At 41.1% G+C, this 26,083-nt stretch overlaps 3 protein-coding genes across 5 annotated transcripts; all 3 read right to left on the reverse strand.

Annotated features, from left to right (window-relative positions):
- Positions 1-3,582: 3,582 nt before the first annotated feature.
- Positions 3,583-14,685, reverse strand: LOC117265016 (uncharacterized). Of its 3 annotated transcripts, none has more exons than XM_033639398.2 (17): positions 14,362-14,685; positions 13,831-13,874; positions 13,173-13,234; positions 12,946-13,082; positions 12,378-12,438; positions 12,039-12,252; positions 11,823-11,906; positions 11,500-11,583; positions 10,657-10,833; positions 9,779-10,506; positions 9,021-9,548; positions 8,039-8,633; positions 7,870-7,946; positions 7,302-7,436; positions 5,158-5,318; positions 4,919-5,009; positions 3,583-3,908 (listed from the first exon to the last, which is right to left on the reverse strand). In XM_033639398.2, exons 1-17 carry the CDS (start codon positions 14,383-14,385, stop codon positions 3,826-3,828), a joined length of 3,285 nt encoding a protein of 1,094 aa, XP_033495289.1. In that variant the 5' UTR covers positions 14,386-14,685; the 3' UTR covers positions 3,583-3,825. The 3 variants fall into 3 exon arrangements, with proteins under 3 accessions (XP_033495289.1, XP_078018793.1, XP_033495288.1); XM_078162667.1 differs by having other exon boundaries at positions 9,021-9,458; positions 11,500-11,586; positions 14,362-14,683; XM_033639397.2 differs by having other exon boundaries at positions 11,500-11,586; positions 14,362-14,683.
- Positions 14,686-15,687: 1,002 nt separating this feature from the next.
- LOC117264907 (uncharacterized) lies at positions 15,688-18,187 on the reverse strand. The gene is made up of 8 exons (XM_033639222.2): positions 18,146-18,187; positions 17,519-17,627; positions 17,247-17,391; positions 16,970-17,083; positions 16,715-16,859; positions 16,443-16,591; positions 16,204-16,343; positions 15,688-15,980 (listed from the first exon to the last, which is right to left on the reverse strand). The coding sequence occupies exons 2-8, from the start codon at positions 17,616-17,618 to the stop codon at positions 15,829-15,831; spliced, it is 945 nt and encodes a 314-aa protein (XP_033495113.1). The 5' UTR covers positions 17,619-17,627; positions 18,146-18,187; the 3' UTR covers positions 15,688-15,828.
- Positions 18,188-21,689: 3,502 nt separating this feature from the next.
- On the reverse strand, positions 21,690-24,832 carry LOC117264954 (uncharacterized). The gene is made up of 8 exons (XM_078162630.1): positions 24,766-24,832; positions 24,522-24,635; positions 24,227-24,371; positions 24,013-24,126; positions 22,644-22,788; positions 22,407-22,555; positions 22,181-22,320; positions 21,690-22,050 (listed from the first exon to the last, which is right to left on the reverse strand). Exons 1-8 carry the CDS (start codon positions 24,809-24,811, stop codon positions 21,899-21,901), a joined length of 1,005 nt encoding a protein of 334 aa, XP_078018756.1. The 5' UTR covers positions 24,812-24,832; the 3' UTR covers positions 21,690-21,898.
- Between the last annotated feature and the right edge of the window lie 1,251 nt (positions 24,833-26,083).

Here is a 26,083-nt window from a genome sequence, read left to right on the forward strand (position 1 = left end):
GTTATTTTGCACTAAGCACCACTATACTGTTGTTGGGTATAAGCCAGCAGTATGTTTATTGGGTTAATTTAGCAGTCTGGTACCGCGAAAAATGCTAATGCTAGTTTGCTAACTAGCTAATTTGCGGTCGTCATTTCTGGTTGGTTTGAGACAACACTACCCTGCCAAAATTTGCGCACTATGCCAAAAAGTACATAGTACACATAGTATACTACATGGAAGTGTATTAATGGAAGTACGTGATTTGAGACACAGCATTGGACTTGAGCCTCTTGACTTGAAAGTACTCAATACCTTTCCCACAAACCCAAAGATTAAAAAATATGTTATTTAAGAAGTACATCCCTCATTTCATGTATCAACCAACATTAATGCTGTTTAGCCCATCAATTCGACACCATTGAAACAATCAGACAGCGTTCAGTCAAATTGCAGGAGAGAACCATGAAGAACTACCTTTGCGTTACCGAGTGCCAGGTGGGGGAAAAAAATGATACCAAAGATAATTTCTTTCATGTGCAAAAATAGGCTATGCGAAACATCCGGATTAAAAATTACAGACGGAGATGCAAAAACGTCCAACAAACTTTTAAAAAGCATTCATGACTTCTGTAAATTTGACAAAGTTATTACTCTGCTGTTAAAATGGCATTACATTTAGTGATGAGTGCATTATGACTTGTTTGGGACTCTAAGTTTAGGATTTGGGAGTTGACTTGGCACTTGAGTGCAAACTTCTTGCCAAACAATGACTTGCCCCCACCTCTGAGGAGTACTGTCCTGAATATCTCTCTGCTCTTACACCCTCTGAATGAGCTGCTCAACATGGACACTCAGTCCTGCGATAGACTGTGGGCGCATTCTGACTGGCATTGTTTTCTTTTTACCTTCAGTAGGTACAAGCAGCTGCCCTTGCAAAGTATGATCTGTTGCATGCAGTATTCATACAGTTTGGACATACAACTACTTCATAACAATGCTCCCTGAACTTTGACCCTTTTACTTAAACATCTTGGACATAAAAAAACAGCATTCAGCATGCGCCCACAAACAAGCTGGAGAGCCGGAAAACCTGACTGAACTCAGCTCAGGGTTGGCCAAGGTCTGGATGATACCATTTTCTGAGACAGAGAGCCGGCACATCCATTTATCCATTTTCATCCGCTCATCTGAAGCTGGGTCACAGGGGCAACGGGCCAAGCAAAGCACCGCAGACATCCCTCTTCCCAGCAACGCTTTCCATCTCCTGCTGGGGGACCCAAAGGTATTGCCAGGCCAGATGACATGTGTAATCCCTCCAGTGTGTTCTGGGTCTGCCCCAGGGCCTCCTACCAGTGTGACGTGCCGGAAACATCTCTAACAGGAGGCACCCAGGAGGCATCCTGATCAGATGCCCGAACCACCTCAACTGACCCCTTTCAACACAAAGGATCAGCAGCTCTACTCCGAGCTCCCTCTGGATGTCCGAGCTCCGTACCCTATCTGTAAAGCTGAGCTCAGACACCCCACGGAGGAAACTCATTTCAGCTGCTTGTATCTGCAATCTCATTCTTTCAATCACTACCCAGAGCTCATGACCATAGTTGAGGTGTGAGACGTAGATGGACCAGTAAATCGAAAGCTTTGCCTTCTGGCTCAGCTCCCTCTTCACCACGACGGTCCGGTGCAGAACCTGCACCACTGCGGAAGCCACACCAAACCACCGATCCATCTCCATGTAACCCTCATTCGTGACCAAGACCCTGAGATACTTGAACCCCCTCACTTGAGGCAGTAACTCTCCCCCAACCTGGAGGAGGCAATCCAGCAGAGAACCTCAGATTTAGGAGGAGAACCGGCACAAATATCAATATATAAGATTTCCTTTTAAGGCAGAGCAGGTAGGCACCCCAACATGTACAAACATTTGGCTGGCACTACACCATTGTGGAAGTTTAAGAAGCAGTCTCATGCCATCGTTATAGGCCACATTAAGTCTTTGCATGTTACTCTTCCTATAGGAGGGCCACAAGAGGGCAGTATTCAGCAGGGTACAAAAAAATTCTAAAAAGAGCTTTGTACACATTGACTGAACACATGCTGAATACAACTTGCAACACTGTCTGTGGATATTTTTATCCTCAGATAAATCATTGACAATATGACAGCCAAGATATTAAATCTCATTACACACTTTAAGAGCAATATCAGATAAGAATTCAGGAAATACAAATTTTCTGTCTTCTTTACATCTAACAATCATAATGTTGCTCTTATTGGCGTTATATTTGACTTCAAAATCAGCCCCATAGTTTGAGCAAATCTTCAACAGCTGTATACAGGCAGAAGATCACCAAATCATGTGCATAACTATTACGTTATAATTGTATAAACTGTGGATTCTTACCTTTTATATTCACCTCCGTAAAGTAAGCCTACGAGTACATAACACTTAAATTAATATGTCTATTATTACCAATCAACTAATCATCCGTCACTGCAAGTTTTTGTCAGCTGTCAGTGAGCTGTCATCTGTTTGTGACTCAGCTGATGTAACATACCTTCAGCTGCACAGAGGACTGTGTGTCAGAATACTGAAAGAAGCATGCTGGCTTGCACACTACAAAATCAGACTGGATGCAGTAGAACATTCTGGTGGTTTTGGCACACTGCATTTGACATACATGTCAGTATGGGGATTGGAATGCAGTGTGTCTCCCTGACCTCTGTTGTGCTCACTTGGACAGGAAGACAGGTGTGTCGACCTTACAGAGCACACAGTCCTCCACAGGGACCCCCTAAAAAGGTGATGTTCATAACACATCAACAATTTAAGTGTTTTTTAAATCCCATAAGGTACAATTCAAACCCACACTCTCAGGTCTGCTGATGCCAACCTCCTCTTACCTCCACCAGGACTGACTACCACACCTAGGGGGACAGGGCTTTCTCTATCGCTGATCCCACCCTCTGGACCTCACTGACATGAGAGACTCCCCCTCACTTTCCACCTTCAAGAAATCCCTCAAAACACGACTCTTGAAAACTGCCGACAAACTCTAACAACTGTGTTCTTCTCCCTCTCTGCATTGTTTCCCTTCTTATGGACTATTTCATTTTTGTTTTTTTCTGTTTTGTTGCTGTTCTCTGTAAAGCTTTATAAATCCAGTGTATTATTATTATTATTAAATCATAGACTGAATAATAAGTGAATGACATGACAGCTCCCCAAAAATGAAGCCGTCTAAATTGCCCCCTGGTGGCTGGCTGCAGTATAGGTCAAGAATCCTGCCTGTCCTTATAGAGAAGTAGATGGAACATCGGCCAAACTAAAAATCAAAATCCGAATTGTCAAATTGTTTTTTCCCCCTTAATACCAGTGAGATAACTACATGCAGACTCTGGCTCCAAATGATGTCAGCAGCACAAAATGGCTGCTCCCGTATCTGGGATATTTTGATTTCATTTCTGTACAGTGGCAGGACATGAAGACGCTTCGACCATCTTTATACACAGTCATTTGTACAAAGTGGTGCATAAAACTTCACCAGAAATACAATGCGTGTCAATGTCTGATACTCAAAATATCAACAAGCACAAAACTTTATTTGAAATCATTTTTACTGTTTTTCTTTTTTACAAGCACAGCTTAAGATCAAACAGGTTCATAAAAACACTAACCAATGTTTTCATATTTACAACTCAAATTTTAATACAGAAAGTAAAAAAAATATATACAGACATAATGTCACACATCGCCAGTCTTTTTTTTTCCTCAAAATTTTCAACATTAAAGGGAGCAAGTCATTACTGAGAAACATGCAGCTGGTAATCCAGCCGACAACTTCAGTCTGAACTTTCTGCCAGGATCCTGGTGAAGTACACAACTGCAGGCTGAGCATTGATATTCTGGATGCTGTAGGCGTGTCCTGTGTGAACAGAGCAGTGACATCATTACAACACTGACAAAGACAAACAGAACACTTAACATTTTTACAGGTATACATCTTAAATCTGGACATTTACCACTAAAAGGTCATACAAGGACATCTTGACATTACTAAGAAGCAATTCACTAAGATGCAATTCAAGTTTTTAATTCTGTCTTAATACACTTCAAAATCAAAATGCATCTCTTTGTTTTTGCTCCCATTTATCACAGGTTTAAGGTTTTTTTATGCACTAAATAGATATATTTCTTACATCACCAGAGCTGTTGCCGGTGAACTGAATGTTCATTTCATGACCACAAGCCGTCTCCTGTGCTGCTTCTGTGAAGTTGGCAGTACATCCAACTGGCCTTTCAGCCGCACAAGTTGCTGGTGATGATGAGCATGCAGATGAGCTTCCCTGAGACGGTTTCTGACAGTTTGTACAGAAATTCTTGTTGCATCAACTGTTCAGGTGGCCAGTCTCAGAGGATCTTAAAGGTGAAGACAATGAATGTGGACTTCCTGAGCTGGTGTGGTTCCATGTGGTCTGTTGTTGTGAGGCTGACAAATTCTCAGAATTAACATTGGAGACGGCGTATGGTCGTGAAATGAACATTCACCTCACAGGCAACAGCTCTGATGGACAGTCCTGCAGTCAGCATGCCAATGGTTCGCTCCCTAAGAACTTGAGACGTCTGTGATTTCCTATTGTGTGATCAAACTGCACATTTAAGAGTTAGCTTTTATTGTGACCATCCCAAAGAGCACGTGTAGTAACAATGTTCTTTAATCAGCCTCTTGATATGCAGTACCTGTCATGTAGATGGATTATCTTCACTCACTAACAGATTTTTACACATTTGTGACCAAATATGAGAGAAATGTATCTGTTGAGAGCATAAAAAGTCTCAGATCTTTACCTTAAACCTGTGAAAAATAGGCGCAAAACCTGAAGTATTGCTTTTAAATTTTTGTTCAGTATATATGTAGTAATATTACATTCTTACCACATGGCACCATAAAGGATTGTCCAGGGTGGAAGCGGGACTCCTTGCTGTCGATGACTACACTCACAGAGCTTGTTAATAATTCAAAAACCTTTAAAAACACGACAATGAAAGAAATAATTAGTACTTAAACACTTTCAAGATCTTATGGACAACAGGACAGAAAGGGAGACAATGAGATGACATGAAACTAACACAGGAGTAGAGCATAATCACAAGTGTATGAGAAGTGTACTGACTGTCGTGGCGCTGTGATCCACCCACAGAGGCTTCTTCATGTAGGAGCCCAGCAGGATTTTTCCGTTACAGATTGAGCCACAGTTCAGGTCCACCAGGAAGCCAATAGCTCTGCCTTGATGGAAATACCAATCAAACTGGTCTGGAGTGATCTCAGCGCCTCCTGTAATGATATTAAACAGTAAAAATGATCAATGACACGTCTGGTCAATAATTACTTCTGTTTTATACTGTTTCATAAGAATATTTTGATAATAATAGAGATAAATGACACAGAGTTTCGATTTAAAAAAAGATATGAAAGATATGAAACACTGTTGTGGGAAAATGAGTCATACAAATATATATTTTGATGCAATTAGAAATGATTGTTATAAAGATCACTTTGTGTATTAGCTCATACATCAAAGGAATACTTCTGCCACAAAATGACCGCTTGAAAATCAGTTCGTCATGCTGTGTTACTTTGAATCCATGAAGAAAACATTATTCTCGCATGCCTCCATGGAAAAAAGCAAACACATTTATTTACTGATTTAATGGAGACCACATTTAACAGCAACAAATCTATATGAAAACACTAATTTACAAACTGCCCACACAACTCTTGCAGTATAATTCAAGTCACATTTATTCAGTCGTGTGTTCAGTACTTCCCAAACACATGCGTTTGAAACTTCAGGGCCAGATTCCAATACCAAGGTTTTGGCGAAAACGTATGTGTTTGGATTATACTGCACGAGATGTGCGAGTTTTGTAAATGAATGTTTTGATAGTTTTGATGTTGTTAAATGTGCTCTCAAATCAATCAGTGTGTCCACCACTTTCCATGAAGGCATGCAAGTACAACTGGAGCTGCGTTCAGAATCACATACTTTCTCTTTTTACTTTCAGTATGTACTGCAGCTGCCCTTACAAAGTATGTACTGTTGCATGCAGCATGCACACATTCGGGACATCCTACTACCTCATAACATTGCACCCTGACCTTTGACCCTCTTGTTCATACATCCGTTACCTTGGAAGTAAAACAAAATGCCATTCATCAGGCTTGCCAGAAACAGGAGTCAGCCCAGAGAGCTCTGCTGCTGTTACTTTGCAGTGTGTGTAGTTCTCTGTCTGTTATTTTCAGTTGTGTCTTTTTGTTGCAATCTTAATGATTATTTTGTTCACTTAAAAAATGATATTCCTTTATTACTATGCCTCTGGTCATCAGTATCTTAAATGCGCTGTCATCCGTCATTGCGGCTTCTGACAGCTGTCAAAGAGGTGTCAAGCTGTCATGTGTTTGCAGCTCAGCTCGTGGGGTATCGTGGATCTGAGGATTGTGGGTCAGTATAGTCAGAATAGCATGCTGGTTTGCAGAATGTAGAATGCAACTGACTGCAGTAACAGTAAATGGACTGCATTTGTATAGCGCCTTTCTAGTCTTCCGACCACTCAAAGTGCTTTTACACTTAATCACATTCACCCAGTCACACATGGGTGGCCGAGGCTACCATACATGGTGCCACCTGCTACTCAGTCACCATTCACACGCTGATGAAATAGCCATCAGGAGCAATGTAGGGTTCAGTATCTTGCCCAAGGACGCTCTGATATGTGGACGACCTGCTCTGTCTGCTGAGCCACAGCTGCCCCCAGTGGAATGTTTTTTTGGGTTTTTTTTGGCATACTGCATTTTACATACTATGTATCAAGACACACTAAATCGTTTTCTGACATACTTACTGGTATGACAGAAAGTTTTAACATGGCATGACTAGTTGATTTATGAATGGTCATTTTGTGAGTGTAGTGTTCCTGGGTTGTTTGATCTCACTTCCAAATTTAATTTCATTTTAATTACCAAAATTACTGAGCTGGAAAGAGTTCTTCCTTCACACAGAATGTAAGGAGAATCTAAGTAACACTGTCATAACACTGAAACTTTTTCTTGGAGTAAATTCAAACATGCTCAGCTCCATAACAGATGCAAGTTAACAACACTAGGCACATCTGGGCTTGCCGAGTGACACTTTTGTGACTTGTTCTTCCTTTAAAGAAAGAATACCCCACATTCACACAGCCTGATCCCTCAAATACCATTTTCATTTCTACTTTTCTCTCTATAGTCATTGAAAATACAGGAACTATATTCTCTTACTGTCAACAGGCCAGAGACTCTGAAACCACTCTGCCAGGTTGGCCTTATCCTTCGACTGTAACACCAGCGGTTTGAGGGGAGGAGCACACAGATCTGATATGGAGAGAGCAGCAGAGACTCTGGGTAGCGGTGGACCTGAAACAAAGGGATGGCTTGGTGATCAATTAGAAAATTCAAAGTTTTCACAATTTAGCATACACACAATCAAGGACTGAATATCTGTCGTTCATAGTCATATTTAATCCGTAAAATTTGCGGTGAAGTTGCGGTAATTGGACAAAACTGCAAGGTCACACAGAGTTCACAGGGATTGGCTGAATTTGTGTTAACATTTGCACAACAACCTGGAGGGATTGTTAAGCTACAGGAGCATATTTGTAGTAAATCAATGATTATTATTCATTCCTTATTCATAATAATTGAGGTTTTTCATCATAAACTTGGCAAAACAGTACTTCCAGGGGAATAAGGAGTGGTGTTTTAGATTTGTATACTTTATCTGTACACTTAAAATAAAGTGGTAAGTGAGGCAAATATATAAATCTATATATAATGTTTAAAAACATACTCAAGTCATCATCCTCCTCTTCCTCGTACTGTTGCAGCTCAATCATGGAGGACGGCCCACTTCTGAAGAGTTTTAACCTGCCAAATAATAATTAAAGATAAATAAATAATAATAAAAACAATTTATAAAGGGAGGTGTTAAGAGTTTCAACATTTAAGCTGTTTCTTACCTGTCCTCTGACTGTCTGTCCTGTGGGGCCTCATGATTTACAGGGCTGTTGTGCTCATCAGCATCCATACTGAGAATATCTCTGTCAGACTTATTGAATGTTGCACAGTCAGTCACAGTGACGTCCTTGGCAGGATATGCACTGGCTTTATGTCTTTTATTCTTCTGAACTGTCTCTCTGCTGCTGATCACAGTCGGGGTCTCCACAGCTGAGGTGAAAATGTCTTTAACCATGGCCAGAGAGCGTTTGACAGTCGTCGGTTTCAGAGGAGGCACCGGAGTTCCCCCTGGTGGTTTTGACGAGACTGCCATGTTGCCGTTTTTGGGAGTCCCGAGTCGAGGAGACCTGCTCTGTTTGGACTGCTTTTTTCTTTCCTTACGAGGTTTGGGCTCCTGCTGCTGTGGCTCCGGCTGCGAGGAGATGTCCTCGGACACATCATTGACAGCCCACCAGTTCCCGGGAGGTTTCCTCCTCCGCCTGTTTGATTCGGCTGCCCTGAGCTGCTCCCTAGGCCTTCTGGGAGAGACAGGCGCTGGTGTGATGGACAGTTTTTCACTGGAGGCGTGATGGTATGCTCTCGGAAATACCTGCTCACCTGTAAAACATCACATATTAGTGAGTAACTTATCGGTTGGTCTTTAGGTTTACAAAACTCAAATACAGGTATTATTTGTACCTCGCTAAAAACACAAAACAGATTTTAGCTGTAACTCAAAGTGCTTGAACGAGTCGGAAATCGCTATCTGATATCAAGATAAAGCGGTGAAAATATTCTAAATATAGCCTGCTCTTAAACTGATATTGATTCTTTCCAGGTGGAACTTTTTACATGGCTAAAATATGTTCTGCTGCCCCCGTCCACAGCATTACTCCTGCCTGCTTCTCCAAACTGGGAACGTGCCGACCGCCATCAGCTGTAGGTAATACAGTGACTATTGATGAGAACCTCATACAACGCCACCTCCTCCACTGCTGAACTCACCCGAGTGGAAGCTGTGGTCTCTCCGTGTGAGGACCAAAGGACTGGACTCCACATCCAGGCCCTGGTCCAGGATCTCCAGCTGCTCCTGCCCTTCACTCTGCTCAGCCTCAATCGTGTGAAACACTTTGTCCGGTTTGTCTCCTCTTGCATTCCTGTTTTTTTTCTGTGTGGTTTTCTTTTCTCTAGCTTTATTTGTCTTTTGACTGGATGACGGCGCAGGCTGTGTCTGATTTCCTTTCTTTAAAACTCTGTCCTTCTTCGTCTTTACAGGTGAGGGGACTGCTGCGCTGGGCTCTTTGTTGTACGGCTTTGACTTCTTTGGTGTCGACTGGGTGTCTGTCCCCTTTGTTTCCTCTGCGGTCTGATGGTTCAGCCACCACTCTCCAGGCTGCCTCCTTTTCCTCCTCCCAGGAGTCCGACAGTTTTCGGGTGAACTCTCTTCAGACACAGCCGGTAGTTTGTTGTGTTTGTCCTTTCCATCTGCTACATCCTTTTCTGTTTGTGCTTCAGAGTTAATGCCTTCTTTGTCTGTGGGAAAAAAGATATAAATGTATAATGCTGTATAGATGTTCAAGGAGATGCTCAAAGTAACTTCTTTTTCCAGCTTTAAAACAGTTGTTCTATTCCCAAATGTTGATGTAATCTATCAACACTTGGGATTTACAACAGCAGCATTTACATTTAGAGACATTTACACTGACTGACCTGTAATTATGACTCACAGAAAGATTCAACGTCAACACATAGGAGGCCCTTACCTGAAAGAGGACCCAGGTCTTCAGCATCTGCGTGCTCCTCCATGCTTTGACTTTGTTCCTTCCCAGCCTCTGTATACATCGTCTCCTTTACCGCATCAGATCCCTGCGTCACTTTTCTGCCCCCCTTTAATGACTTAGACCTGCTTGTCTTGGCATTTTCATTCCCATCTTTTACAGACTTGGATCTTTTAACATCAGAAGACTTCTGAGCTTTCTTTTCCCTTTTCAGAGTGGGTTTTTCTTCATCTGTTTTCCTGCTGGCTGTGTCTTTAGGCTGCTCCTCTTCCTTGTCTCTTTCTTTAGATGGTACCTTCTTCAGTCGTTTCTTTTTGTTTGGTTTCTCTTCTTCCCTCAAGTCACCCGCAGGAAGATCCTCCGGCCTGGGCAATTCCTCCTCATCATTTCCAGGCTCGGTCACCTCCTTGTTCTTCTCTTTCCCCTTCATCTTCTTTGTTTTCTGACTGACAGTCTGACTTCCCACTTTGCTGTTCGCCTGTTCAGATTCCTGCTGTGTCTGTGCAGTCTCCAGTGGGCTCTCCTTCGTGCCCCTGTCTGTCGAGCTGTCTCTGTCGGTGCTGGATGTTTTGCTCTGTCTCTGTTTCTTGCTGGTGGCAGTCTTACTTGGAATGGAAAACCAAAGAGGTCTGTCATCTTCCAGGATCAGGAAATCATCGTCTGGCTCAGGAAGAGGAGTGGGCACTTTCACTGGTGACACAGACTTCCTGGAACTACAAAAAAAGTTAAATAAATGATTTTATGTTTTTATGTTGAAGTAAACCAGCGGTTACTTTGTAAACACATTTTGGTATTTTCAATTTTTCAATAGGAAGACACCATAGTTACAAAATACATTAAGGTGTACTCTTATCTCAACTCACCATGCAGGTCTGGGCTGTGCAGAGTCCCTAAGCTTCTTAAGGAAAGCGGTCATGTCCTTTTCCACACGGTTGAGCTCCACTGACGGCTGCATGTTAACACGTTTTGAATCTTTTTTAGGAACTGCGAGTTCAGGCTCCTGTCTCTCCACTGACACAGATGGGTCAACATTTTCTTGCCTGGGAGTAAACAAAAGTAAAAATAAATGTCATTTTACCCTAAAGGTATTAATAATAATGTAATTTCCAGTTAGGTTACTGTTATACAACAATATATTATAACTATGCGTTTCTTACATTCTGCCACAGGTTACTTATACAATGCATGTGGCATGCGTACACAGTGTGAAAATAATACATCTAAACTACGCAGGATTTTCCTAAAAAAACAATGTATAAGCAAAGAAATTTCAAAGGAACCACTCTCAGCCATCACTTATGACCCAATACAAATGTGTGGTGGTGTATTTATATGTACAGACTCTGCCCTCTGCCCGTATTTCCTTATTCAATTCTTATTTTGCTGAGCTTGAGAAGTTCCTGAGCACAGCATGCTAGTCAGATCAACTTTTCTATAAAAATAGCGACCAGGTGCCAGACTGTAAACAGCAGATATCCAAAAAGAGGTAATGAAAACTGCTGACACAGCGTTGAAAAAGTGCAAATATAGTGAACACGCTTGAATCTGGGATTGCCTTTCATTTTTAGTTTTACCACCTTTACCACCAGGTAATAAATGCTGATATAAATATTGGCGCCAGATATCCAGTATTGTGAGATCACCGGATCTAAAATGAAAGCACAAAAATAACTGCAACTACACATTAAAAAGTCATCACTTCTTACCTTGGTGTTTTTCTTTTGCCCTCCAAAACAGGTGTTTGAGGTTTCTTGGTTGTTTTTTCTTTGACTGGATGACTCTCTTTGCTGCTGCTGCAAAAAGTAAATATTCATCACATGCACCCAAGTAAAAAATCTAATAATGTAAACATCCAAATGAGTAATACAGGTATCAGAGAAAATAAAGGTCAAACATCAAAACACAATTAGGAACCCTTCACACTGCTATCGCTATTTGTGTTCTGTATTGCAATCCATCAGGTGCTGACGGACTGTTTGTGTGCTTGCAGCCAGCTTATCATAACTTTGAGAATTAGAGAGGCTCTTACCGCGATCCCTCCACTTTGTTTTTGCGACTTGACCTCTCAGGTTTGCTAAGAAGGACCTTACTTGGAGGAGACTCCAACTCAGGTCTACAAGAAAGAAACATGCTGTCAGTTAACAAGTAAAAACATACTTGCTCCTGATGTTAGTGTCGACAATAGACTCCTGCACTTCATACAAACATCTTATTTCCTTCATGAAATGTATTAATAATTACTTACTCCTCTTCGACGTGCCCGTTGCACTGGGGTTCCTGGATGGGTTGAGGCTCTGTATTTGCCTCTTCCTTTTCATCATCCTCACACGCGAAGAGAACTGGGGACACAACCCGGTGTTTTTCATTGTCCAGCTCTTCTACATGTTCCACCACCATATTGTCTTCAATAGGACTGGATGTCTTCATTGGCCCATGTGCTTCGAATGGGATGTCCAAATCTGCAACAAAAAAAATGAAGCATCCTTTAACAAGAAAAACTTTGCTGTAAAAAAAAGAGCAAAGGATGAGTGACACAATATTTACTGTGCGTGGATTTTAAAAGACCAAGGCTGGAGTCTCTTACCGATGTCTAGTTTAGGACTGGGTGAGCTTGTTGCAGGATACAGTGCCTCTCCCTCAGGATCCTAATGAGTTATAAAATATACATTATAAAAGCACATCTATGGGGGATCAGATCTTGCCTGATGAAAGAAAGGTGCACAAAGCCCATATACAGCTGCTGAGTATAAACAAGCACATAACCAGAAAGTGGAAAACCTCTGTTTCACTAGCTGAGCTGCAGCATTCAGGCACAGTGTGGATATTTCATCCCACATCATGCCAATGTGTCTTGGAAATTTTGTGACTGCCTGACAGACAGTAAAATCAATGTAAAAACAGAAAAAAGAATGTTGTGTAACTACTGCACAACGTAGAGATATGTTGAGCATGTGACAAACAAAAAAAATTTTAACGACTGGCTCATCAAGACTTTCCCATGTGAGGACATAGCAGTGAACAGCTGCTTATCAGTAACAATAACACAACACTCAGCAAGCACCTCTGCATGTTAAAATCAACCATTGCCTGCTACATCCAACGAGACATCAAACTGCATCTCAGATATTCAAGATATTTTGCCTGAACATTACCGTTTGACATTTTGGAAGTTCTTCCTTTAAGTGTACTTCCTGTGGGACTGGCGAAGCTATTCTCTCACACTCCATATCAAAGGTCTGGAGCAGAGGACATGGGTGTGATAGGTCATCAATAATATGTGATGATGGATCTGAAAAGATAGTCAAGTATAGTTTAACATGATGAAAATGCAAAACAAACTGCAAAATAGTAAAATGAAGCAATTACACTCTCAACTCACCCAAGTCATCGAACAGCTTATCGATCTCTTCCAATGTCTGCGGTGCTGTCCATTCTGGTGCACTGAAAACACAAAGATCAGGTTATACAAAATATTTAAACTCCAAAAAAAAAAAGTTACAGAAAAAAACAACACGTAACATATATATTATTTGTGACAGACAAACAGGCAAATATTGGCAAAATCTGGTGATGCCATAGGAATCATGACGCAGCGGTTACAATTCAATACACCGCGATAGGCAATGAACTGGGATTTTATTTAAATCTAATTTTACGGAAACGGTCAATGTCAGCTCTCTTTTTGACTGCCTGTTTCATAGGCCTATGTTCTTTGTGTTTGCGCTAGTGATATGTTGTATGGAAGAAGTCAAATGTCTGAAGATAAATTACAACACTGAAGGATCTAGCAGTTGGGGGTTTAAATGCAACACAAATGAACCACTGCCACAATTTTTTTCTTGTAAACATTTAAAAATAGATAGAGTTTGGGGAATCAATACAGTATCACAATACATAACACTGCTATACTAATGTATTGACATTTTCTCACACCCATCGTTCGTGACAAATAGTTTGTAAAAATTTTTTTGCAGAAACCCCAAGTTTCAGTTGTCTTGTTTCAGGATTGAACAAACAAAGCAAACTGAATAACTTACCTTTCCTTGTTTGTGAGGTAGCAGAGTTTCCTCTTTGGTCTCCTCTGTAAACAGACACATGTTGTGGAGAAAGTTACCAGAGACGACTGTAATTTGGTCACTTTTTAAATGAGAAATTACCAGCTAACATCACTTAAATATCACACTCAGTTTATCAGATATACGAAGTCACGACTACCTTTACCGTAATATACGTAATGCAACAATCATTGTTGTAACGACACAGAGTGGACAAAATATTAGAAACAGCTCTCAGTTTTACGTAATACCATTTAACAGCATCGCAATGTGCAGCCTCCAAAACGATGATGAAGGTGAAACTTTTCCAACATAAACTGAACACTATGTTCATGAAGGTTTGGGATTTATTTCATGGCGGTTGGATTGTTTTTAGCCAACTAACGTTATCGTTACCGTAACACTATTTGTCGCAGACTAGCAGCCCCTTCCTCCCGCCGTTGTCGTTGACTAACATGTTCGCTCAGCCCCCTTTCCTCAATAGCACAAAAGAAAACAGAAACTCAAACTTACCAAAGTAGCGTAATTTGTCTCCATTTATGTGATCTAGTGTGTCTGTCTTTTAACGGCGCCGTTAGTCGACAGCGAGACCGAAGCTAGCAGTTAGTTAGCTATCATTTTGTTTTCAATAACTGCTCTTTCAAGGTTTGCTTCCGGGACGCATTTATGTGTATCCACCCTTTAAAAATAAAGTCAGGAACGACAAGGTAATCTAATATTATGTATAAACATTTATAACATATAAAGCTGGTGAGCCAGCTGTTGAGAAATGATAACCAGCGTTAGCGTTAGCAAAACAATGGCGCTGTTGACAATTTGTAATTGACCCGCCGTCTCGGAAAAGTTGGGGACATTTTGCCCTGAGTTTGGCTCCCCAGGCAACACTATTGGAGCTTTGGCGGACGCTAATCCGCAGTCTGCGCTTTAAACTCCAACATAATCTCGAGTGTATTAAAAGTAAACCATAAAAGCAACTATCTGACTGATTGAGCGTATTGCGGGTGAACAAAGCCTTGGATTGCCATGAACTTGCTGCCTGAAAGACTATGCTCAGGGCGACACAGACAAGGGAACACAGAAAGAGAAGGGTGTTCTTCTTCTACATTTTTGTTCCGGTAGCCTGAGCTCACAGCTAGAGCTTCACCTTGCTGCCCTCTACAGGTCAATCATAGTTAAATCTAACAAAAATGATTTAAAATCTACAAAATATTGCTATAGTTACTGAGATAATTCAGATAATTAAACATACTTGAAATTATATTATATTAAGAATTCAAATAGTATATGTTTTGCATGATCAATGAGCTTTTGTACCCAACATACTCTGAAAAAGATTTTAACCCAAACACAGTATAAAATAACACTTACTTTTCATGATATTTGATAATGTCTATGATGTTTGGATTTCTGGAGTAGTAGGCCTTGTATATAGCTACTTGAATTATGATATTCTTGTTCATCATCAGTGCTGCTGAAATGATAAAACAGTTGGTATCATGCATGATGAATTGCATGCTTCAATCCAAATAAATATGTCAAGGTGAGGAAACTGTTGGAGCATAAATTGGTTTTTGAAATAAAACTAACATTTAATAAACCATGGGAAATGTTATATACATACAAAGGTGGCTGACTACAGTGTTGTCCCTCCGCCTCCGTGTGGTGTTTTAACAGTCTCCTTATCAGAGCCTAATGTGTCACGTTAGCAATCAGTATGTTACAAAAAAGCCATAAAAAGTTCAGAGATCAGTCAGTCAAAGTTGAAAAGCATATTGCTAATTATTTAATTATGCAAATTATGCAAAAGTGCATTTTAAATCACACGTTATGCAATCAGAATTTGATAAAAAATTTATTAGAATTTACAAAATAAAACATTTGTTCCCATGATTATCAACAGAGCAATGCCAAACACCTGCACAGCTGTCTTCTGGCATACATGACATCATCAAGTGTCAGTGTCTTATATCATAAAAATGCTTAGCGGAATATCTTCTTCTGCTTTTCAGCAATCTGCGTCGGCTCCATGGCTTCAGGACTGGCGTCTGCGTAGAGGGGCTGTTTGATGTGTTTCCAAACCACCAAAACAATCCGAATGACGAACAACGCACAGGCTAAAGCCAGCAGCACAGCTAAGAGAAGAAAACCCAGTTAGTACAACTTTAAACAGATTTCCTCATACATTGAAGGCATTAGGGCAACATTTTATTTGCTTTGCAATGGATGTAATTACTGAAAAGTCACAGCATTTTTTCCATCAATATTGTGTTTTGCTGTCCATCATGTTTCAGAGATAATGGGATGTAGACTGTTGTGATTACAACACTTTTATCACTTATTAATCCAGTGTCTCACCAATGAAGATGCCATTGCGGTTGGGTGATTCTGCATCAAAGTTTTTGTCCAGGTTTCCAGACAGCGCCCAGATCACAACCGGGTAGATGACGAGGATGTACCGCACGTGTTTGTCAAGGACAAAGTTTTCCAACACAAACCTGTGAAGCACGCAGCACAAACACATTTGCTTCAGAATTGCAGTAATGATTTTTCACATTCCCTCTTTTATTAGTGTTTTTGTAGTGACGAGCACTGACCACATAAGCAACACGACAGCCAAAAGGGAGTACGAGATAGTGGCTGCATCCGTTGGCGACATCTCTACATTATAAGTCAGAACGATGGTCAAGTTGATTAGTGTTGCAATGGTTGTCCATGTTGTGTAGATCATCACTCCGTTCTGAACCTGCAAATGTGGCATTAAAGAGGTTTTTAGTTGAAACAGTGTGCACTTAAAGCACATTATTTTAACTTCATGTGCATGGAATAGGCTCATGTAACCTGGGGCATTCACACTTGTCATACTAACCAGCACACGCAGGAGCCACAGGTCTGCTTTGTGGTATTTTTTTAGCCAGGCTCCATAAACATGGAGTCCATGGCAGACGAAAAATATCATGGAGTAGTTTGTGCAGATGACCAAGACGAGAAAAACCAGTGCAGCAATCATATCTCTTTGGTCGAGCAGAAAGACACACATTTAATTATGAACTGATGTATGACATTTTAAATTAGGTTGCTTAATTTACAAAGAATAACCACAGGGGCCACTGGAAACTCTTACCCTCTGTCCCAAACGATCAGCCAGCCAATATTGAAACAAAGATTGACGCACCAGCTAATGAAGAATCCATAAGGCAGCACTGCAGGGCTGCAGTAAACGTAGCCATAACCATTCCTACAAAAAAAGATTGTTAATTTAGGCTGCTGTTCTTTTCTGTGGCTCTTACAGCTGATGATGCATCCTAAATTTGTCTCATATCTGGTATCCCCTCCCCCCAAAACAAGGGAAAACACACAGTAAGTTTTTGAACAAGAGAATTAAAAAAGTTGGCCCCAACTTTCTGCAAAGTCCCGCTACGATGTATACAATCATCGCTGTCAGCCAGATGTAGATGACGCTCCAGATGTTGAAAGTCCATCCTGAAGGTGTGATCTGGGTGTCAAACACTGCAGACACGTTGGCTGTGGTGGTATCATAAGGACCTCGAGAGAAGAATGCAAATAATGAGTGAGAACGGAGAGGAATGCAACACGTTAAACTAATATTTGTGATTTCCCAACAGCTTTACATTCCCATCACAATCATACATAAAGTCAAGCTTTGACTTACCAACTCCAACGACTGACAGCCCGTTGAACACCAAGCTTATTGCAAAGCCGACAACAGACACCACTATCGCAGCGAGGCGTCCAGGATTATGTTTTGCCATTGTGGTCTACTGTGATGAATAAAAGCAAAAAACAGAAATTATTTTTAAAACATTTGCACATAACCACATAGATCAAAGGAATTCAATGGCTTTATATTTACAGAATAATTATTTGGCACATTGTGGTGGTTTTTACTGAAGAGCAAATAGTGTTTTGCTTGAAGAAATGTGTCCTTGATGGAGATATGTTATCCCTTCCTGTTACTGCCGGTGGCCTGCATTTGAACCTGACCTCTGACCTTTGCAAGACAGTGATGATAATCAGAATAAAGTTGTGTCATTCTCAGAAACTACCAGCTGTCTTTTGTGAAGACTGCCACCACAAAAATATTCTTAAAACGTCTGTTATTCTGGCTACAATATTTTCAAAATACAAATATCAACAACTTAAATTGGGCATCAAAACTAAGGTCCACGTGCCACTGCTGCACGCTGAGCTTCCTCCAGGATAATAAAACTGTGGTAGCAAATCAAAAAGAGTGCCCACATGACAATGACACGATAATGCCAAACAAGACACACCATACCTTTCTTTGCCTGTCTGTGTGTGAGCTGAGTCATCAGTGTGAGGAGGAGGACGGGGCGCTGCCTTTTTTATACAATAGCCAGTTGTGTAAGAGCGAGTTTTACGACCACTCGGAGCATCACGTGCACCTCTTATCTTGTATACATTTCTGCCATAGTGCAGAGAATAATAAACGACTGACAAACTGTTGCCCCCTATATGATCTATAGTAATGAAATGCATTCATGTAGGTTACTCACAAATGAATAACAGTTTATTCACCCTAAAAACAAACATTTGAAATCATGCTGGGATACGAAAGCCTAAAAATCTAATTTTCTTGTTAAGTGAGATGGAGACATCAAGTTCAACCCTAAAAAGTAATCCTTGTTTTTGTGGCTATTCGTCTCACCATGAATTGAGCCACTTTTATCTGACAGTGCTTTAAATTAGACGTAGAACAGGTGATTTCATCAATGCTTTCTCAGTATTAGGCAGGATCTGACTTTATAGTTCCTGTAAGTACAAAGTCCACACAAGAACTTGCACAATTTTTTTTTCTTTGACAGTCAGGACAGAGCAAAACCTTCTGATTGCATAAAAACACTAGACACCCTGAATGACACCGCAGATCCAGCCTGAGGGCCAACTGTCGCGTGTGCTTGTACCAAAACAAACATGGACACGAGGGTGGAGGTTTCGCTTTAACATTGGGGGGGAAATATATGACATTTTGAGCATTAAACTCTTATTTTTTTTTATTTTTTATGCACCAATTTGTGCCTTTCCTCTGCATCAATTTATGGTGTCAATGTCTTCAGTTTGGATGAGGCCCCACAGCAGACCCAGAACACGCTCATCTGGTCTGGGAACACCTTGGGGTCCCCCAGGAGGAGCTTGAAACTGTTTCTGGGGGGACATCTGGGGTGCTTTGCTTAGCCTGCTGTGCCTGTGACCCGGCCCCACATAAGCGTCCGAAAATGGATGGATGGATGTCCTTAGTTTTCTCAAAAAGTCCTCTTGTACCTCTGATGAGGACTGTAGCAATTTTTTTATGTATTTTGTGAATAAGGTTGCCAGTGTCAAGGCCAGTATAACACCCTCCTCCTCCTCCCTTCCTGATCCTCCCAAACAACAGTCAATTATTGACAGTTTCTCACCTGTCTCCTTACAAGACTTAGCAGATGTTGTGTGCACTATGAAGATCTCTTCTAGTCCGCTGGATATCCTGCCCACAACTTTGCTGAAAAATGTTTTCAGCACTATTGGTCCATCTCTGCTCTCCATAATCAATAGCTCACTGGTTTCTGGTCGTGTCCCGTCCCATTTCAAGCAAGCGGTTGTTCAGCCACTTCTCAAAAAGCCCAATCTGGACCCCAAAGTTCTTAGTAACTACCGGCCCATTTCCAAGCTGCCCTTTGTATCTAAGATTCTAGAAAAAGCAGTTGCAAACCAGTAAGTGACAGCGTTGAACAGTTACAATATCTTAGATAAATTTCAGTCCGGTTATCGTCAGTTACATTCCACAGAAACTGCTCTTCTCAGGGTCTCCAATGACATCATGATGGCCTCCGATGCCGGTAAATCCACTATCCTGGTTCTGCTTGATCTCAGTGCAGCCTTTGACACTGTTGATCACCACATCCTTTTAGACAGGCTGAGGGACAGGGTAGGAATCTCAGGGACCGCTCTTCATTGGTTTAAATCCTATCTGTCTGATCGATCCTTTTCTGTGGCTGTTGGCCCTCATAAATCAGAGTTTGCCCCCCTTTCTTGCGGGGTGCCCCAAGGTTCAGTGCTTGGGCCTATCCTCTTTTACGCTATACATGCTCCCTCTCAGAGATGTCATCAGCAATTTTGAAGGTATCTCATACCATATGTATGCAGATGACCTTCAGTTATATTTTTCTTTTAAGCCTGATAGGACCGATGGAATTGACTCACTGTACGATTGTATGAATGTAATTAAGGACTGGATGTCTTCTTACTCCCTTCAGCTGAACGCAGCTAAAACTGAGATTTTAATTATTGCACCTGATGCCTCAGTATCTAAAGTGGCCAGCTGCTTAGGGTCCCTCAGTGCAAATGTGCGCCCCAAGTTGAGAAACCTTGGGGTCACATTTGATCAGGCCATGCTCTTCGATGACCACATCAAAACTGTCACTCGCTCCTGCTTTTTCCACCTCAAAAACATTTCCAAACTCAGATCCATGTTAACTTATTCCAAGCTAGAAATGATCATCCATGCTTTTATTTCCTCATGTCTGGATTACTGTAATTCTCTTTTCACCTGTCTAAATAAAACTTCATTAGACTGCCTCCAGCTGGTCCAGAACGCTGCCGCCAGGCTTCTGTCCAGATCTCATAAGTTCACTCACATCACTCCAGTCCTGGCATCCCTGCACTGGCTCCCTGTTAATTTCAGGATCCAGCACAAGATTCTAACCATCACTTACAGAGCCCTCCATGGTCAAGCACCTGCATACTTGACGGATCTGGTGTCCTTTCACTGTCCTGTCAGGTCACTGCGGTCCGCTGAAGGCCACCTACTTACTGTCCCTCACACAAGATTAAAGACGAAAGGTGATAGAGCCTTTAAGGCTGTTGCACCGAAATGGTGGAATGCACTACCTCATGAGCTGAGAGCGGCCTCTTCCGTGGACATTTTTAAAAAGCAGTTAAAAACACATCTGTTTAGGCTTGCGTTCCATTAATTGTCCATTGTATCATCTCTGTATTTCGCTGCACTTTACTTTATATTTGTTTTCGTGTATTTTGCATTGTTTGTTATTGTATTTTTTGTATTTTATCTTGTGAAGCACTTTGTGAGTCCTCTCTGTGAGAAGTGCTATATAAATAAATTTACTTACTTACTTACTTCATGTTTTTATTGTGGGAGACAAATGCACATGCTCCAAATATTGAGGGTGGACATGTCCCCCGCATCCCCCCTGAAATCTACGCCTGTGCATGGACAATAACCAACAGTTTGCACTTTCTGTATTTTTTAATCTATTTCCATTGTGTTGTTTTCAGTCCTTACAAGAGAAGGGGGGCAACAGCTCGGGACTGGCAGCTGAAGCTCGACCTGGGGAGACAGCTTAAATTCCCAGAGAACATCGCAGAGACCACACTCAGGCCAGATATGGTGCTGGTGTCAGAAACATGAAGACAAGTGGTCCTGCTGGAGTTGACTGTTCCCTGGGAAGACCGGACGGAGGAGGCCTTTGAAAGGAAGAGGGCCAAATATAAGGAGCTGGCAGACGAGTGCCAAAGCAGGGGATGGCGGACCCGATGCAACCCTATCGAGGTTGGATGCAGGGGATTCGTCTGCCAGTCTTTCATTAGGGCACTCAAGAGGCTGGGAGTGAAGGGACTGCACACAAGGAGAGCCATCAAGAACATCACTGACGCCGCAGAAAAGGCGTCAAGATGGCTGTGGATCAAGCGGGGAGATCCGTGGACAACTAAAGGTACTTAAACACAGTATATCGTTACATTTATATGGCGCAAGGCTCATGTTTTAGAGGAGTTCAATGAAGAAAACAAATCATTCCACAGAAGTGTAAAATTGAGAGCAAGCAATGTTTTATTTTTAACATTGTACAAAATAAAAGTTAAAACACATGAATAAAAACAAATATTAACCATCTATTTTCATATTTATGTGAAAAATTTTAGCACACTATTACGACTCAGTGCAGTTTGAGTACACAATGTACTGACAATTAAGTGAGACAGAAAGGTTTTTCATTAAAATATTCCTTCAACAGTCTTACATAAATATCTTCTTCTGCTTCTCAGCGACCTCCATGGGAGACATGTTGTCTACGTTGATGTCTTCATAAAATGGAAATTTAATGTGCCTCCAGATGACCAAAAACATGCGTCCACCAAACAAGGTACAGGCTACACCCAACAGTCCATCTATAGTGGAGAGATAAATGTCAGAGGGAAGTATTAAAGTGTGCATACTGGTGGGGAACCCTGAACTGATCATTCACAGTCCATGCAATATTTGTAGAGTTGTGTAATAAGACATGAAGTAGTTCCTCACCAATGAAGTTGCTATTGACAGTAGAAATTACAGCATCCTGTTTCTTCATGAACACCCCTGTCAGCGCCCAGATCACAACGAGGTAAGTGGTGATAATGTACCTCACGTGTTTGTCAAGGACAAAGTTTTCCAGCATGAACCTGCGAGACATACAACACATTTGCTCCAGACATGTTTTTTAACAAACTTATTAAAGGTAATGCAGAATTTTCTCCTTTGCACGTACCACACAAACAACACTGCAGCCAAAACAGCCAGCGCGGCGGTGGCAGCATCCGTTGGGTACATGTTTGCATCTTTAGTCAGCACGATGGCCAGGTTAATGATGGATGCAACGGTTGTCCATGTTGTATATATGGCGACACCATTCTGAACCTGTCAGAGACAACAGACACGACTGTAATGCAGAGACATGTGCAGAGTTGGTGATGGACACAAGTTGCAGTTGAGCAGCCAAACTCACCAACACACGGTGAAGCCACAGGTCTACTTTGTGGTACTTGTTGAGCCAGGCGCCATAGCTGTGCAGACCGTGGCAGGAGAAGATTATCATCGCGTAGTTGGTCAAGGCGATGAGGATGAGGAAAACCAGTGCAATAAGCATCAACCTGTGAGGATGAGAAATAGAATAATGTATATTTTATCACAGTGATCATGCCTGCAGGAAAATGGTATGCCAGAAAATGTAATCATTTCAGTCTTGGTGTTATCAAGTCACATGCAGCATGTGACTTCTGTGGATTTCCTACTGTTTTCATAGCCTAAAATCAAACACCACAAATTTGCCTCTTAAGGCTTTATAATCTGTACAACATAGACCCTTCACTCAAATCAGGAAAAACAGCTAGATTAGGTATAAATACAATTCCAAGAAACAGATAACAAATATATACAAATAAAAGTAATATTCCAATGTGGAGAAACAGAATGACACATCTGTTTACAGTAGCTGTATGTCTGAAATATACAGTATCCTCCCAAAATTCCTCCACATTGTCACTAAATTTGTTCTCTATGCAGTCATGCCTCTGTGATCTTATCAGTTTTAGGTGATGACCCATATTTAACCCTATGACCTTACGGTTTTCTTCCTGTTTCCTCCCACATTCAAAGACACGAACGTCGGGTTGACTAGAGCAGTGGTTCCCGAGCTTTCTTCTTAAAGGGGAACTACACCCATTTTTCTATGAACTAAGACTTTACAAAAATATCAGTAAACATGAACAACTCTCTTCAAAATCCCAAAATTAGAGTGCTAGAATTCAAAATTGTGATGGATAGGGTATAAAATCTGGAGATGCTCCACGGGCAATGAATGGTTCCAGATGACACTGAGAGCACTTCTGACTATATGGTGCCACATCCTGTGGCTCCACAAAATCAGCCTCATAATCACTGTCTATGGAGCTCCAGACTCTATACTTGATGACATCACAAGTTTGAGACTTACCTCGCTGATTTCTCACTATTACAGAAAGAAGCTCATGTTGATCGAACTATATAGGCCATAGACATAAAATGTTGGGATTCTTAATTTAGGTGGAGTCCCCTTTTCTATCAGTGAGTAAACTGGTGACCCTTGACTAAGTGAGCTATTTTATGGACATTTCATGCTAAATACAATATAGAACAACCAAGCTTTGGTGACCTCCAGTGGAGTTTGGGACCCCCAGGTTGGGAGCCAGTGGAATCGAGACTCAGCCTGTGTTGTTTTTCTGCATGCTCAGTCATGCGCTTACAGCCAGTTTGTTTGCTTGTAACAACTAATCAAACATGGTTTTCTCATGACTATGAAATAAACTGCAGTAAATGAAGAAAAGGTCCTTTCTCACTTTCTGTCCCACAGGAACAACCATGCAGTATTCGAGGCCAGATTCAAGCACCAAACTGCAAAAAATGCACGTGGCAAAATAGGCGGGCTGCAGTAGACGTAACCATATGCGTTCCTAAAGAAAGAAAATCACAGAGGGGAAAATGTTTAGGTCACCAAACCAGGTACAACCAAGGAGACAAAGATAACCATGAAAATTAAATTTAGGTTCTCACTTCCTAAAAATGCCAGAGAGGACATAGACCAACACTAGAGCCAGAAAGATGTAAATGATCGACCAGATGGTAAAGGTCCATCCTGCTGGTGTGATCTCGGTTAGAAACTCATCTGAGATGTTACCGGTGGACTCCAAAAACGGATCTTTGAAATACATATTACAAAAATCAGAGCTGAACAGATGCAAAATTATTTTCTAAACTTATTTTGACAAGGTCAAAGGATGCAGCGTTATTCATACAGTTGTATAGTGAATAGCTATATCACAAAATGATGCATTAATCTTGGACTTACGTATTCCCGACGCTGCCAGAGCAGTGAACACCATAGTGATGATGAAGAAGAGCAATGCCAGCACTATAGCAATCAAAAGGCTGATGTTGTGTTTTGCCATTGTGGAAAAGTAATCTAAAAATACAAGTATTATAAATTAAAACACACATTATAAACAAAAAAAAGCATGTTTGTTTAGCAGCTTTGGACTGCATGTTGATAATTCATTCTTAAAGCCAGTTGGATAAGGAAGCCTTCAACATACCGTTTAATGTGCACTCTGGGACGAAAGCTGTTAAAGAGGCACACATAGACTACGGTCGAGGAGGGGCTTCTGTTGCTTTAATAAGAGCTGGTTGTGTAATAGTGAGGCTTTTATGGCCCCTCTGTATGTGTACCTGTGTGAAACTTAGATCATCAATGTTTGCAGACTCTCTGTCTCTGTCCTTAATGGTGGAATAAATTAATCTGTGAATCGGAGCAAAGATAAAAAGATCTGACCCCACATAACTGAGTTATAAACAATTACAAAGGCTGGACTTTGTCCCGGTAGTCATGTTTGGTAACAGGTCTGTTTTGGTTTCTGTTCCAGCATTTGAGACCAGGTACTCTTTTATGAATAGGTAATAAATCATTGCAACTTTGTACAACTTCATCTTGAGAATTTTATGAAATGTTGGTGCGCTGCCCACTGGAGAAAATTTATCATGGAAGGGTGACATTTAGATGTTCTTGCAAAATTAAATCAGTCATGACCCAACAGTCTTACCTGAATTACTCAAGTTTACTTCATGTCATTAAAATGTGCTTTTTATATATTTTAGTGGTGGAAACAAACTAAATAAATTGCTTATGTTATATTCAATTTTGAGATACTTATACTTGAGTATTTCCATATTTCTAGTTGTCTCAGAGAGAAATATTGTATATATATATTTTTTTAATCTAGTTTACTTCTAGTTTCCTTGGATGAATTACTCAAGGGTCCTACTGCACAAAAGCCCAGGGGCCCTAAAGTGTCAGAGGTCCCCTCCTGGTCTTCATCTGCAAAATATCACCAAAATCAACGAACACCAACCACGAAGTGATTTAAAACCACAAAAGCACACAAGAAGACCGCAAACAGATGCAATGCAACTGCAAAGTCACACAAAATAACTACAGAAAGGGGCAGAACAACCACAAAAGACACAAAATGACCTCAAAGAGACACAAAACAGCCACAAAGAGACACATAACTACCTAAAAGACACAAATGACGCAAAAGAGACACAAAACAGCCACAAAGAGACACAAAATTAACTAGAAGAGACATAAGACAACCACAGAGACACAAAACAAGCACAAAAGACATACAACGACCACAAAGAGACACAAAATGACCTCAAAGAGACACATAACTACCTAAAAAACACAAAATGATGTCAAAGAGACACAAAATGACCTCAAAGAGACACAGAACTACCTAAAAGACACAAAATGATGCCAAAGAGACACAAAACAGCCACAAAGAGACACAAAATGGACTCGAAGAGACATAAGACAACCACAGAGACACAAAACAAGCACAAAAGACATACGAC

The sequence above is a fragment of the Epinephelus lanceolatus genome, chromosome 20 (genome assembly GCF_041903045.1).
Source record: "Epinephelus lanceolatus isolate andai-2023 chromosome 20, ASM4190304v1, whole genome shotgun sequence".
NCBI classification, from domain to species: Eukaryota; Metazoa; Chordata; class Actinopteri; order Perciformes; family Serranidae; genus Epinephelus; species Epinephelus lanceolatus.

What these genes read in the sequence shown, in the direction of transcription:
- LOC117265016 (XM_033639397.2), bottom strand. Translation starts at nt 14,385, where the DNA reads ATGGAGACAAATTACGCTACTTTG. An exon ending in AGACCACAGCTTCCACTCGG is followed by an intron (nt 8,634 to 9,020) that starts GTGAGTTCAGCA and finishes GATGTTTTACAG; the next exon opens with GTGAGCAGGTATTTCCGAGA. An exon ending in TGGATCACAGCGCCACGACA is followed by an intron (nt 5,010 to 5,157) that starts GTCAGTACACTT and finishes GTGTTTTTAAAG; the next exon opens with GTTTTTGAATTATTAACAAG.
- LOC117264907 (XM_033639222.2), bottom strand. Translation starts at nt 17,618, where the DNA reads ATGGCAAAACATAATCCTGGACGCCTCGCTGCGATAGTGGTGTCTGTT. An exon ending in TGTGGCTCCTGCGTGTGCTG is followed by an intron (nt 16,592 to 16,714) that starts GTTAGTATGACA and finishes CCACATTTGCAG; the next exon opens with GTTCAGAACGGAGTGATGAT. An exon ending in CCGCAATGGCATCTTCATTG is followed by an intron (nt 15,981 to 16,203) that starts GTGAGACACTGG and finishes TTCTTCTCTTAG; the next exon opens with CTGTGCTGCTGGCTTTAGCC.
- LOC117264954 (XM_078162630.1), bottom strand. Translation starts at nt 24,811, where the DNA reads ATGTGTGCCTCTTTAACAGCTTTCGTCCCAGAGTGCACATTAAACG. An exon ending in CTCTCTGGCATTTTTAGGAA is followed by an intron (nt 24,127 to 24,226) that starts GTGAGAACCTAA and finishes TTCTTTCTTTAG; the next exon opens with GAACGCATATGGTTACGTCT. An exon ending in GCTGCAGTGTTGTTTGTGTG is followed by an intron (nt 22,321 to 22,406) that starts GTACGTGCAAAG and finishes TATGTCTCGCAG; the next exon opens with GTTCATGCTGGAAAACTTTG.